This window comes from Malaclemys terrapin, chromosome 3 (assembly GCF_027887155.1).
Source record: "Malaclemys terrapin pileata isolate rMalTer1 chromosome 3, rMalTer1.hap1, whole genome shotgun sequence".
Classification (NCBI taxonomy): domain Eukaryota; kingdom Metazoa; phylum Chordata; order Testudines; family Emydidae; genus Malaclemys; species Malaclemys terrapin.
The window spans coordinates 144,655,924-144,670,118 of record NC_071507.1 but is presented as its reverse complement, the minus strand read 5'-3'; the positions used below and the strand labels follow the sequence as shown (position 1 = coordinate 144,670,118).

The 14,195-nt window shown below is 43.9% G+C and overlaps 1 protein-coding gene across 3 annotated transcripts in view; it reads left to right on the top strand.

Annotated features, from left to right (window-relative positions):
- DOP1A (DOP1 leucine zipper like protein A) overlaps positions 1–14,195 on the top strand; it is a 108,739-nt gene that overhangs the window by 31,170 nt on the left and 63,374 nt on the right. For all 3 annotated transcript variants that reach the window (XM_054023327.1, XM_054023326.1, XM_054023325.1), the window contains exons 11-13: positions 9,601–9,710; positions 11,919–12,027; positions 13,618–13,738. In XM_054023327.1, coding sequence (XP_053879302.1) covers positions 9,601–9,710; positions 11,919–12,027; positions 13,618–13,738 — 340 coding nt within the window. The remainder of the gene's footprint in view (positions 1–9,600; positions 9,711–11,918; positions 12,028–13,617; positions 13,739–14,195) is intronic.

The following is a 14,195-nucleotide window of genomic DNA, read 5'->3' as shown; positions in this document are numbered from 1 at the left end:
ATTTATATAGTTTCTTATAGTGTAGAACCCATAGGCTCTAATCAGGAATGGGACTCATTGTGCCGGGAGCTGTATATGTTAAAAGACAGTCCCTGCCCCAGAGATCTAACAGTTTAAATTAAGACAAGACATAAGTCAGTGTAAATTACATTTGAAGCAGGAAGGGGTAAGGAGAATGAAGGGAACAATAATACGTTGAAATATATTTGAAAATAAATTTTTATATTAGCTCCCTGATTCCACAAACACTGATATATGTGCTTAACTTTAGGTATGTACATGTATACAGTACTGTGGTCTAAATTAGCATTTCTTAGCCTATTTTGGGCAGCTGCCATGTAGCTAAAAATGTCTCCATTGGTGAAAATAGTGGTACATTATGGATGCTTAACGTCACATTGTATAATAGTTTTCATCTTGATATAATGCCAGTTGGTCAGAAAAAGAATTAATGAAGAGCTATGGAAAATGTCTGTTCTAATCAGTTTAAAAAATCTTTGAATATCAAACCAATATTTACTCATGATAGAAATTGGTTTATCTTCTGACTGTTTTTAAAAATACCTCTGATTAAACTCATGTCCTGTTCTGCCAGATGGGTTCATTCAGCAGGAGGATCAAAAATTCCAACTTCAATTAAACAATTTATTTTCATATCTATTTCACAGTTCAAAATCTCTTTTATGAGCTACTTCTTGTCTTTTTAAGGAAGACAGGGAAACACATTTATATATGTAGATCATTTCTCTAATTTTTCCAAATAAAAGGAAATTGCATTTAATAAATTTAAAAAAAAAAATTAAGGTTAAATCTAAGTAACTATCCTTTTTTCTGTAAAACAGAACTTGAAACTTCTACAAAGAATGTTGAGAACAACATTTGATGCATCTTTGGTTATGTCTACACTATGAAATTAGGTCGATTTTATAGAAGTCGATTTTTAGAAATTGATTTTATACAGTCGATTGCGTATGTCCACACTAAGCGCATTAAGTCGGTGGAGTGCATCCTAACTACTATGGCTAGCATAGACTTGTGGAGTGGTGCACTGTGGGTAGCTATCCCACAGTTCCCGCAGTCTCTGCCACCCATTGGAATTCTGGGTTAAGCTCCCAATGTCTGATGGGGCAAAAACATTGTCATGGGTGGTTTTGGGTACATGTCGTCAGTCGCCCCTCCCTCCGTGAAAGCAATGGCAGACCATCGTTTCGCGCCTTTTTTCCTGGGTTACCCGTGCAGACGCCATACCACGGCAAGCACGGAGCCTGCTAGGCTCACCGTCACTGCTGCTATTGTTGGCAAGTCTACTGTGGGGGCTGCTGTGATCCAAGTAGCCAATGCAATCATTTACGATCTGTTATCAAGGTTAGTGACTCTGGGAAATGTGAGGGCCTTTTTAGATTTTAGGTGTATCATATTCCTGTCCTTTGTCACTGGAGAAGAAGTCTTGCTGTACATTCCAGTCCGGTTGGTGCTGTAACACCCCATAGCACTTCTGTGGTTGACACATGTAACAGCTCCAGGACTCTTGCTCTTTTGCCTTGGCTGAGGTACCTTGCCCTACCTGGATCTCCAAGCATTTGACACAGAAGCACCTGCAGCGGCTGGCATTGCTACACAGCAGCAGCTCCTTGCCTTTGCAGCAGACGGTGCAGTAGGACTGCTAACTGTCGTCATCCACTGCTTCCCGCTGCAACTCTGCTCTCCTGCTCCCCAGCAACGAGCTCGGGGGATCCATACTGGTCCTCCTGGGTGCTGCTGGCAGCAGACGGTGCAGTAGGACTGGTAACTGTCCTCGTCGGACATGTAGCTTGGCCAGGGGTTCTGGGAACGTCTTCCCTGCCCAGCTTCTAGCAACCTCCATCACTGTATGGCTTCATCACTTCCCCTGCAACTCTGCTCTCCTGCTCCCCAGTGACGAGCTTGGGGGATCCGTTCATGAAGCCTGGACAGTAATAAGGAGCAGTTCAACTATAGGCTGAGCAAGTGCAGAATGGTGGTAGAATGTGCCTTTGGATGTTTAAAAGCTCTCTGGCACTGTTGGTCAGTCCTCAGCGCAAACAACATTCCCATTGTTATTGCTGCTTCCTGTGTGTTCCATAATATCTATGAGAGTAAGGGGGAGACGTTTATGGCGGAGTGAGAGGTTAAGGCAAATTGCCTGGTGTCCGATTTTGAACAGCCAGACACCCGGGCGATTAGAAGAGCACAGCAAGACACGCTGCGCATCAGAGAGGCTTTGAAAACCAGTTTCATGACTGGCCAGCCTTTGGTGTGACAGTTGGGTGTCTTTCTCCTTGATGCAAACCCGCCCCCTTTGTTGATTTTAATTCCCTGTAAGCCATCCACCCTCCCCCCTTCGAAATAAAGTAACTACTGTTTTGAAATCATGCATTCTTTCTTTATTAATTAAAAAATAAAAGAGAGAGAACAGACAAGATAGCCCGGGTGGGGTGGGGGAGGAGGGAAGGACAAGGCCTCATTGCTTATTGTAGACACACTACAAATCAAAACTGTTTGAATGACAGCCTTCTGTTGCTCGGGCCATCCTCTGGAGTGGAGTGGCTGGGTGCCCGGAGCCTCGCCATCCGTGTTCTTGGGCATCTGGGTGAGGAGGCTATGGAACATGGGGAGGAGGGTAGGTGGTTATATGGTGGATGCAGTGGGGGTTGGTGTTCTTGTTGGCCTTCCTGCAGCTCCAACAAATGCTTCATCATGTCCGTTTGCTCCCCCATTAGCCTCAGCATCGCGTCCTGCCTCTGCTCTTCGCGCTCACTTAATTCTTTCCTGGCCTCTGCCACTGAATGCCTCCATGCAGTAAGCTATGCCCTATCAGTGTGGGAGGACTGCATGAGCTCAGAAATCATGTCATCACGAGAATGTTTTTTTTGCCTTCTAATCTGCAATAACGTCAGGGACAGAGATGATAGGGGGAGCGTAGAAACATTCTACGCTCTACGATTCTGGGGGGACTGCATGGTCACCTGTGCTGCTGAGTTCGCCACGTTGACCAAATAGGAAATGAAATTCAAAAGTTCACGGGGCTTTTCCTGTGTATCTGGCTAGTGCATCAGAGTTGAAGGTGCTGTCCAGAGCGGTCACGATGGAGCACTCTGAGATAGCTCTCGGAGACCAATTCCGTCAATTTGCGTCTGCACTACCCCAAATTCATCCTAGCAAAGTCGATTTTAGCGCTACTCCCCTCACCGGGGAGGAGTACAGAGGTCGATTTTAAGAGCCCTTTAGGTTGACAGAACGGGGTTAGTTGTGTGGATGCATTCATTTTTAAATCGACCTAACGCGGCTAAATTCGACCTAACCCTGTAGTGTAGAACAGGCCTTTCTCTAACTCATGGTGTGACTTCACACTATTTTCTTAAAATTATCGACGGCAGATTCCACAGCTATTCCATGTGTGCTATTTTCACAGACGTCAATGTGATTTCAGTAAATGGAGTGGCCGCATAGTTCAGCATGTGCAAGTGTTGCAGAGTTAGCACACAATGAGTAGGCATAGCCTATATTCTGTACAATTATATAATCTCTGTTTTCCATTTAATTGGATATAGTTTTTATTAATATAATCATTTTTTCTTTGAGTTAATTGGTATTGTGTTGCTCTATATTACTAATGAAGATTCTACTGTAAATATAAAAACATTCTTCTTTTAACTAAGTGGTGAGGCTCTTTTAGTCAAAGGTCTGATCTACACTATGAGTTTAGGTCGACTTTAGCAGGGTTAAATCGAATTAAGCCTGGACACGTCCACACAACAAAGCCCTTTCTTTCGACTTAAAGGGCCCTTTAAACCGGTTTCTTTACTCCACCTCCGACGAGGGGATTAGCGCTAAAATCGGCCTTTGCGGGTCGGATTTGGGGTAGTGTGGACGGAATTCAACGTTATTGGCCTCCAGGAGCTATCCCACAGTGCTTCATTGTGACCGTTCTGGACAGCACTCTCAACTCAGATGCACTGACCAGGTAGACAGGAAAAGCCCTGCGAACTTTTGTATTTCATTTCCTGTTTGCCCAGTGTGGAGAGCACAGGTGACCACGCAGAGCTCATCAGCACAGGTAACCATGATGGAGTCCCAGGATCGCAAAAGAGCTCCAGCATGGACAGAACGGGAGGTACGGGATCTGCTCGCCATATGGGGAGATGAATCAGTGCTAGCTGAACTCTGTAGCAGTAAACGAAATGGCAAAATATTAGAAAAGGTCTCCAAGGCCATGAAGGACAGAGGCCATAGCAGGGACGCACAGCAGTGCCGCGTGAAAATTAAGGAGCTAAGGCAAGCCTACCACAAAGCCAGAGAGGCAAACAGAAGGTCTGGGGCAGAGCCGCAAACATGCCGCTTCTACGCGGCGCTGCATGCCATTCTAGGGGGTGCAGCCACCGCTACCCCAACCATGTGCTTTGACTCAATCAATGGAGAAACACGCAACAGGGAAGCGGATTTGGGGTACACAGAAGATGATGATGATGATGAAGACAATGAAGATAGCTCACAGCAAGGAAGCGGAGAAACCGGTTTCCCCAACAGCCAGGATATGTTTATCACCCTGGACCTGGAACCAGTAACCCCCAAACTCACCCAAGGCGTGCTCCCAGACTCTGAGGGCACATAAAGGACCTCTGGTGAGTGTACCTTTGTAAATATTACACATGGTTTAAAAGCAAGTGTGTTTAATGATTAATTTGCCCTGGCAATCGCGGCCAGTACAGCTACTGGAAAAGTCTGTTAACGTGTTTGGGGATGGAGCAGAAATCCTCCAGGGACATCTCCAGAAAGCTCTCCTTCATGTACTCCCAAAGCCTTTGCAAAAGGTTTCTGGGGAGGGCTGCCTTATCCCGTCCGCCATGGTAGGACACTTTACCACGCCAGGCCAGTAGCACGTAGTCTGGAATCATTACATAACAAAGCATGGCAGCGTATGGTCCCGGTGTTTGCTGGCATGCAGATGACATCCATTCCTTATCTCTCTTTGTTATCCTCAGGAGAGTGATATCATTCACGGTCACCTGGTTGAAATGGGGTGATTTTATTAAGGGGGCATTCAGAGGTGCCCATTCCTGCTTGGCTGAACAGAAATGTTCCCCACTGTTAGCCACGCGGTGGGGGGAGGGAGGGGTGAAGGGATCATCTCAGAGAATTGTGTGTGTGTGGGGGGGGGTAGTTGGGTTTGTGCTCCATGTTAACCCGGAAACCCCAGCCCCTCCTTTTACATTGCAAACCCATTTTAAATGGCCAACCCAACGGGTCCTTGGTATGGGAAATGGGGGCGCTACTGTTTGAAACCATTCCCACATGTTATGAGGGTTAAAAAAGCCAAAAGACTGTGGCTTACCATGGCTGCCTGCAAGCCGAATTCTGTTGCCTGGCACCGCGTGAGTGATCTATCACACCAAACCGGCAGGCCCTCAATATAAGAGGAAAAATGCGACCTTGTAACGAAAGCACATGTGCTGTGTAGTGTGAACAGCAAAATTTAACATGAAAGAGTGTACCCATTGTTCTCTAAAATGTGTCTTTTTTAACCACCTCTCCCTTGTCCTCCACCAGCTGCAAATGTTTCTCCTTCGCAGAGGCTAGCAAAGATTAGAAGGAGAAAACGGCGGACTCGGGATGATATGTTCACGGAGCTCCAGATGTCCTCCCACGCTGAAAGAGCACAGTAGAATGCGTGGAGGCAGTCAATGTCAGACTACAGAAAAGCACAATATGAACGAGAGGAGAGGTGGCGGGCTGAATTGCGGGATGAACAGAGCAAGTGGCGGGCTGAAGATGATAGCTGGCGTCAGCTTGCAGACAGAAGGCAAGAGTTGATGCTCCGGCTGCTGGAGCATCAAACTGATATGCTCCAGCATATGGTTGAGCTGCAGGAAAGGCAGCAGGAGCAGAGACCCGCTACAGCCCCTGTGTAACCAACAGCCCTCCTCCCCAAGTCCCATTGCCTCCTCACCCAGACACCCAAGAACACGGTGGGGGGGCCTCCGACCACCCAGTCACTCCACCCCAGATGATTGCCCGAGCATCGGAAGGCTGTCCTTCAATAAGTGTTAAAGGTTTAAAGTTTTAAACTGCAGTGTGTCCTTTTCCTTTCCTCCTCCCCCATCCCTCTTGGGCTACCTTGGCAATTATCCCCCTAGTTGTGTGATGAATTAATAAAGAATGCATGAATGTGAAGTAACAATGACTTTATTACCTCTGCAAGCGGTGCTCGAAGGGGGGAGGGGAGGGTGGGGTGGTTGGTTTACAGGGAAGTAGAGTGAACCGGGTGGGGTGGGGGTGTGGGGGGGCGGAGGGTTCATCAAGGAGAAACAAACAGAAGTTTCAAACCGTAGCCTGGCCAGTCACAAAATTCGTTTTCAAAGCTTCTCTGATGCACACCGCGCCCTGCTGTACTCTTCTAACCGCTCTGGTGTCTGGCTGCGCGTAATCAGCAGCCAGGCGATTTGCCTCAACCTCCCACCCCACCATAAATGTCTCCCCCTTACTCTCACAGATATTGTGGAGCGCACAGCAAGCAGCAATAACAATGGGGATATTCTTTTCGCTGAGGTCTGAGCGAGTCAGTAAGCTGCGCCAGCGCGCTTTTAAACATCCAAATGCACATTCCACCACCATTCGGCACTTGCTCAGCCTGTAGTTGAACAGGTCCTGACTACTGTCCAGGCTGCCTGTGTATGGCTTCATGAGCCATGGCATTAAGGGGTAGGCTGGGTCCCCAAGGATCACGATAGGCATTTCAACATCCCCAACGGTTATTTTCTGGTCCGTGAAGAAAGTCCCTTCCTCCAGCTTTCAAAACAGACCAGAGTGCCTGAAGACGCGAGCATCATGTACCTTTCCCGGCCATCCCACGTTGATGTTGGTGAAACGTCCCTTGTGATCCATCAGGGCTTGCAGCACCATTGAAAAGTACCCCTTGCGGTTTATGTACTCGGTGGCTTGGTGCTCCGGTGCCAAGATAGGGATATGGGTTCCGTCTATAGCCCCACCACAGTTTGGGAATCCCACTGCAGCAAAGCCATCCACTATGGCCTGCACGTTTCCCATAGTCACTACCCTTGATATCAGCAGGTCTTTGATTGCCCTGGCAACTTGGATCACAGCAGCCCCCACAGTAGATTTGCCCACTCCAAATTGATTCCCAACTGACCGGTAGCTGTCTGGCGTTGCAAGCTTCCACAGGGCTATCACCACTCGCTTCTCAACTGTGAGGGCTGCTCTCATCCTGGTATTTTGGCGCTTCAGGGCAGTGGAAAGCAAGTCACAAAGTTCCATGAAAGTGCCCTTATGCATGCGAAAGTTTCGCAGCCACTGGGCATCGTCCCAGACCTGCAACACGTTGCGGTCCCACCAGTCTGTGCTTGTTTCCCGGGCCCAGAATCGGCGTTCCACGGCATGAACCTGCCCCAGTAACACCACGATTTGCACATTGCTGGGGCCCGCACCTTGTGTGAGGGCTGTGTCCATGTCAATTTCCTCATCACTCTTGTTGCCGCGCTGGAATCGCCTCATTGGCTGGTTCTGGTTTTGCTTTGGCATGTCCTGGCTCTGCATATACTCCAGGACAATGTGTGTGGTGTTCATAGTGCTCATAATTGCCGCGGTGATCTGAGCGGGCTCCATGATTCCAGTGCTATGGCGTCTGGTCTGAAAAAAGGCGCACAACTGATGGAGGGAGGGAGGGGCGAGTGACGACATGGCGTACAGGTACAGGGAATTAAAATCAACAAAGGTGGCTGTGCATCAGGGAGAAACACAAACAACTGTCACACAGAATGCCCCCCGCAGAGATTGAACTCAAACCCCTGGGTTTAGCAGGCCGTTGATTTCACGGAGGGAGTGGGAAGCAAATGAATACATCTATTTTTTACATCTTAAGCTGGCAGCAGACGGTGCAGCATGACTGATAGCCCTTGGCATCTTCTGGGTGCTTGGTAGAAGATACTGTACTATGACTGCTAGCCATCATCGTCAAGACGGTTCAGTAGGACTGCCGGCAGGACTGAGTTTCCAGGAGACAAAGCATGTCTGCCCAGGTGCCTCTGATTGAACTGGAATATGACGATGATGGATATCAATCTTAATACACAATCTACTGCCAAAAGGCAAGGGGCTGCTGCTGTGTAGCAATGCAGCCCCACGTCTGCCAGCACCCAGATAGCCGATGAAGACTACCAGTCATACTGCACCGTCTACTGCCAAAAGGCAATTAGCTGCTGCTGTGTAGCAATGCAGTACCACGTCTGCCGGCACAGATGACATATGGTGACGGTGAACTGAGCGGGCTCCATGCTTGCCGTGGTGTGTTGTCTGCACAGGTAACCCAGGTAAAAAGGAGCGAATCGATTGTCTGCCATTGCTCTGATGGAGGGGGAGGGGCCTGATGGCATGTACCCAGAACCCCCCGTGACACTGTTTTGCATCATCAGGCATTGGGAACTCAACCCAGAATTCCAATGGGCGGCAGAGACTGTGGGAACTGTGGGATAGCTACCCACAGTGCAACGCTCCGGAAGTCGATGCTAGCCTCGGTACTGTGGACACGGTCCGCCGGCTTCATGCACTTAGAGCATTTTATGTGGGGACACACACAATCGACTGTATAAAACCGATATCCATAAAACCGGCTTCTATAAATTCGTCCTAATTTCGTAGTGTAGACATACCCTAAGTTTTCATAGTATAGTACTTACATGTCTGTTTTTAGCTGTTCCTCATCATTCTTCTATCATAATGCACAGTTTTATGAAAACTAAATAGAAACAAAAATCTTACTAGACCTTTTAAAATCTGTTAGCTCTCCATAGATGTCCTTAATACTAAAGTTTATTTTCAGTTGAAACTAAATGACATCCTTTCTACTTTTTCTTCTGTTTTCATCATTCTTGAGCAGAAAATGTGAAAACCACTTCTGAAGAAATTTTGTTGTTTTCAGCAGCTTGTTTTTTTTAAAGCTTATCAGGAAAATGTTGAATTTCTGTAAGAAAAGATTACATTTTTAGAGAGGAAGCTAGATATTTCATTCACATAATTTTTCAATGATCAAGTTGGTTTCCTTAGCATATGAATCTTTTTGTAAATGATTTACTAGTTAACTTTGATATTCCTTTTACATGTATAAATAATTTAGAATAACAACATTAGGACAATAGCTTCTTTGGCTTTGGTCTCTGCGGTCCTCTGATGTTTAAAATCTGCTATACAGCATTCAATAATGTTAACTACGGTTCTTTGTAATTGTTGTTTCTGCTGCTACAGTACATTGACTTTGAAGACACATACTGTAGAACATACTGTATTTTTGACGTCTACATTTTTCTTGTAAAAAGTAATGTAACTATCTAGCAGTGTGTTCAATGAAAACTAAAACTCCAGAGTGTACTTCGCTGTGCAGTCAGCTTAATACTTTATTCCATTTAATTAGTTTCTTTTATTAAACTATGTAAAATGGTCTTTCTCTTGCCAACATTACTTGGACTACAAATTGGTAAGTTAACAGTGCAAGTTGATCCACTGTTTAAAAAATTGACAAAGAAAACATAAAAAGATAAATATTAATTTGTCATGTCTTTTGTTTGCTTGAAGGTTTTGATAATAATGGTGCTATTGTAGGACCTAGAAGCACAAGACATAGCAATCCTGAGGAACATGCCACTTACTATTTCAATACCTTTTCTAAGGAAATGTTGGTCCAGGTAAAAATATGTTTTATTTTTTTTACATTACTCATTATGAAACTATTCTTTGCATCAATATAAATCCTTATAAACAAACATTATTATAAAAATATTCTTTCTGTTAAGAATTATCTTGACAAAAATTGCTGTTTCCTCATCCACTAATTGGCCATCTCAATATAGTCATGTCATTTGTGTCTTTTTATAAGGAAAGTTTAGAAGGTCTGCCTTTTTGTAATATATCCTTGTCTGTAAAATAAATAATTCTTTTAGAACTCTTAGATTTCAATTACAAGCTTAGTGTGAAACATTAGCTAGCACTCTCTTCTTTAAAACAATAATATTATATGGAAGTATTTTAATCCCATCTCTCCTCTACTGCTTCCTCTCCTTTAGCCAGAGTAGCACTTACGGAAGGTACTTGATTGACAGTGCGGCAGACTGAAGTCTGCTTATCCACAGAACAGATTTGGAGAGGCCTCCTTCCCACTTGTACAGATGAAAATATCCCTCCCTGTCTCAGCTGTGGGGGAGAGAGAATTTGGTTAGACTAGCAGGGGATGACTAGTCCCCACAAGTGGAGAAGGGAGAGCCCTTCCTCTGGTCTCTGGTACATGCAGGACTATGCCAGGGACGGGGAGGCTTTTCTGCTACCTATTGGCTAGCTGACTAGAGGGTAATGGTGGAGACAGTTGGCCTCAGAACCTTCCCCCCTCCATTTAAAGCCTTCCTGGGCATCTGGAGGCAGACTTGCCTCGATAAATTCCTCACACTCTCTTCCGTTAGTTAAGGTATGTGGAGATGTGTTTCAAGGCTGCTCTGGGTCAGACTGACCACCAGTTTTGGGGATCAGGAAGGAATTTTTCCATTAGGCTACAATGGAAAGAGTTCAGTGGGTTTTTTGCCTTCCTCACAGCATTTTGGAGGCACAGTTAGGTTAAAAGGAGTAAGAAAGAATGGGAACTCTAACATTAGGTCATCTCCGCGTGTCTTGGCTGGTGTCCATTGTGAATACAGGCTAAAAGGGCTAGCTCTCAGATGTAATGAGACTTGGGATTTGGCTGGTCTGTTTCCTGTGAAAAGGGGAGACTGTAAGTCTTCAAAGGCTGAGGTCCCCCTGGGAACCTTCTGCCCTCCTTGTGGAGGGAAGGGCAAGATGATTCATAAGTGAGCTGAATCCTAGTGGGAGGCTGAAGCGAGTTGACCTTGAATTATTGGTTATATGGAGGAAGCCCTGTAGCCACGCAACGGGTCCAGTGAAATACCTGTTTGTGAGAGCGAGTGGGTGCATTCCACCCCTTGCCCATTGTTAAGGTAATAAAGTTGTGGCCTGCAGATTAAATCCATTCCTGTGTCTTTTATTCACCTGGATGTCTTGACTGAAGCCTTTATCCATTTAACCTTTTCCCTCTCTCAGGATGCTAGAAAGGGTGCCAATGTCTATACAGTCGAGTTCCATTTTTTCTTAGCAGTCATGCTCAAGGTAGAGGATACCTGTTTTTCCCAATAAAGGGGAGAGCTCACCTCTATGTTCAGGTGTAGAAGATTTTCCAAGATACTGTGTGATGATACTCACCTCTTAGTAGATGAAAGATCAAACCTTTTTTTGTCTCATTCCCACTGTCTTCTCTTTTCTCTTCCTTCTTTCTCCTCTTCTCTTTTTTAGAAGCCGTAGAAGAAATGCACTAGCTCCTACTCAGATTGCTGTGCCAGCAGCAGAGAGAAACTAAATAGCTTGTGAGAGTCTAGTTAGTTTTATTCTGCCTCTGGTGCCATGGAATAAAGTACTTCAGTATAGGAGCTCATTGTTTTCCCTTCCTTGTGAAGCTCTCATTGCTACTTGTTCCATGAGTTGAGCTAAAGAAAATAGTCTGACAGCCAAGGTGCATCCTGAATAGGCAGATTACTGTTTTATTCAGCCCTGTATTTAATTTTTTTTTTACCTTCTCAAGTAGCTACATCATCACTTTATACCCCTTGTTCATTACTCTTAAGAAATTGGGAGTAAGCATCCATTTATGCTACTATACTGTGTGTTCCCCATCCTTCTACAAATATTAGAATATATTCCATTTCTGTGGAATAGAATGTGACAATAAGGGGAATGCCTAGGTATGGAGAATGAGCTGCAGGGAGTAATTCCCCTTTTTGCATGTTTTCATAGTTGCCTGTTTCAGAAGCTGTTCTTTTCTTCTTGATTTTCTGATCTGTGTATGCTTTTTATAGGCAATGGTAGGAATCTTACAAGTTAATGGACATGGAGAAGAGAGCACACTGATGCAGGACCTAAAGCCTTTTCGGATTCTTATCAGTTTACTGGACAAACCTGAACTAGGTACTCTCATATATTCTAACCTTAAATACGTTTTTCATAACATTTTGATAAAAATTATGAATTCTTTTGTTTGACTAGCATATAAAGCAATGTTCTGGATAACGTTCTTAACAAAGTAGTAGGTATACTCAAGTGTTCACTTGACAAAAAGAAATGTGCAGTAAATAGATGGTAGAGTTGGACGATATAGTGTCTTCCAGTCTAATCACATACTACTTTCTCACCTCCCCCCAAAAACCTAACGGTTCTACTCCATGCAGTAAATCTGAAGTTAAAGTAATACTGAGAAGAAGTTTAGGCCCCAAAATTGATCTTCCCAAAGTTGTTTGAATCTTGAGGGGAATGCTATTTAGATTTTTAATTCTCTAAGAAAAACAAACCATAGCTACCACACTGTTACAGAGAAATGGGAAAAATATCCCAATAGCTACTGTTCATGTGATCCCAAGGCCCCTTCCTCATTATCCCAACACATGCACCTTTTGAAATATTAAAAATACAATATCACATTTTTTTCTAGTACATGAAGAGCTTATCAGTAAGAATTTATTGGCTTTTAAAGGATGTAGTCATTTTTAATTAACAAACAAGTAATTAAATTCCTTAATATTGACAAACATTATCCACAGTAAGTGGAAATTAAAAGTGTGGGGATGTGGAGAGATGATACGTATGTATGGAATTTTGCCAATGATCCACATAGCTGTTCTCGCTTCACTCAATCTTAACGTATGCAGTGTCAGTAAAATTTAAAATGCCTGGCTCAGAAATCATGAATGACTGAGAAGAAGTCAAAGTCTAACTGTATTTTTTTATCATGTACCATAGTTTGGCTTTTCAGTCACTTGTAGTTTCTGAGCCAGTCAGTTTAAATCTTACTAACACTGCACACATTAAGATTTAATGAAGTGAGCACAGCTGTGAGGATCGTGTTGGCAAATTGGTTTGGCAGATTCAACACAGACTTTGCTCCTGCAGATCAGTGGTGGTGTTCCCACAAATGGGAGCAAGATGAGGCCAAGAGAAAGCACAGAAAGCTGTTCTCCTCCTCTGGGACAGATCACTTTGTGAACTATTGCAACTCATTTCAAAGACAGATGCTTTTCTTAAACCTCAGGAGTTTGTTGGAATCTAATGTGAGTCTGATGCAAAAACTTCTTGCACACTTGTAGCCAGAAATGGAGAAGAACCCACTTCAGCTGAATCAGAGTAAAGATGATCAAAATATTTTACTTCTAACTTTTTACCTTACACTCTCAGGTAAATTTTCATCATGAGGTGTCAAGATTTAGCTTTATGAGATAAATCTCACTCACTAGGATTCACATGGATAATTTCCTGCACATCCTATTGAATAGCATATTATTGTATAAAATACGTATAGCTTTAAATTCTACTGTGCATAAGAATGCACAACATGTAAGTGTGATTCTGTTCAGCTTTGTAAGTTATCTGAGTAAAAGTGATTTTGTGGCTTTAGTAAATGAAACTGTAGATGCCAATGATTTGATTAGGGTTCAGATACTGATTATTGGAATGTCCTTCATTTTACAAGGTTGTCATTGCAGCTATTTCTCATGATCATTTTAGGACCTGTAATCTTAGAAGATGTATTGATTGAAGTATTTAGAACATTATATACACAATGCAAAGCTGAGCTGGATCTTCAGATGGAATCTTCCTTCAGCAAAGATCACACACAACTAAGCAGGTAGAGTACAAAGAAAAGAATATAACATATGCTTCCTCTTTAACAGAAAATAATATACCGGTACATTTTAAATATAAACATTAATAAATAGCAGAACTTAAATACTGTTTATTGCTAAATATGCAGCAATATCTAGGAGCCTCCTTCTCTGAAAGGAATGGCAAAGCTCTCAGTGATCTCAATTGAAGCTTTTCCTTGGGACATAATGGAATGGACATCTATAGTTTTATTTTTTTAAATGACATTTACTGTGCTAAAAAGGTACCAATATCAGTCACTTTATTTTGCAATTGTTTACTGTAAATGTACATTAATGCTGTGTGTGTCATGGAGGGGCAGGAAGAGAGTTCTAAGAGCTGTCCCTTTCCCATGTTTGGCACTCATGAGAAAAGCAGTGAGGGGGTGGGAGGCTGGCGTGTGAAGTTATGTGAGGTGTCAGCAGAGAGAAGAAGATGGT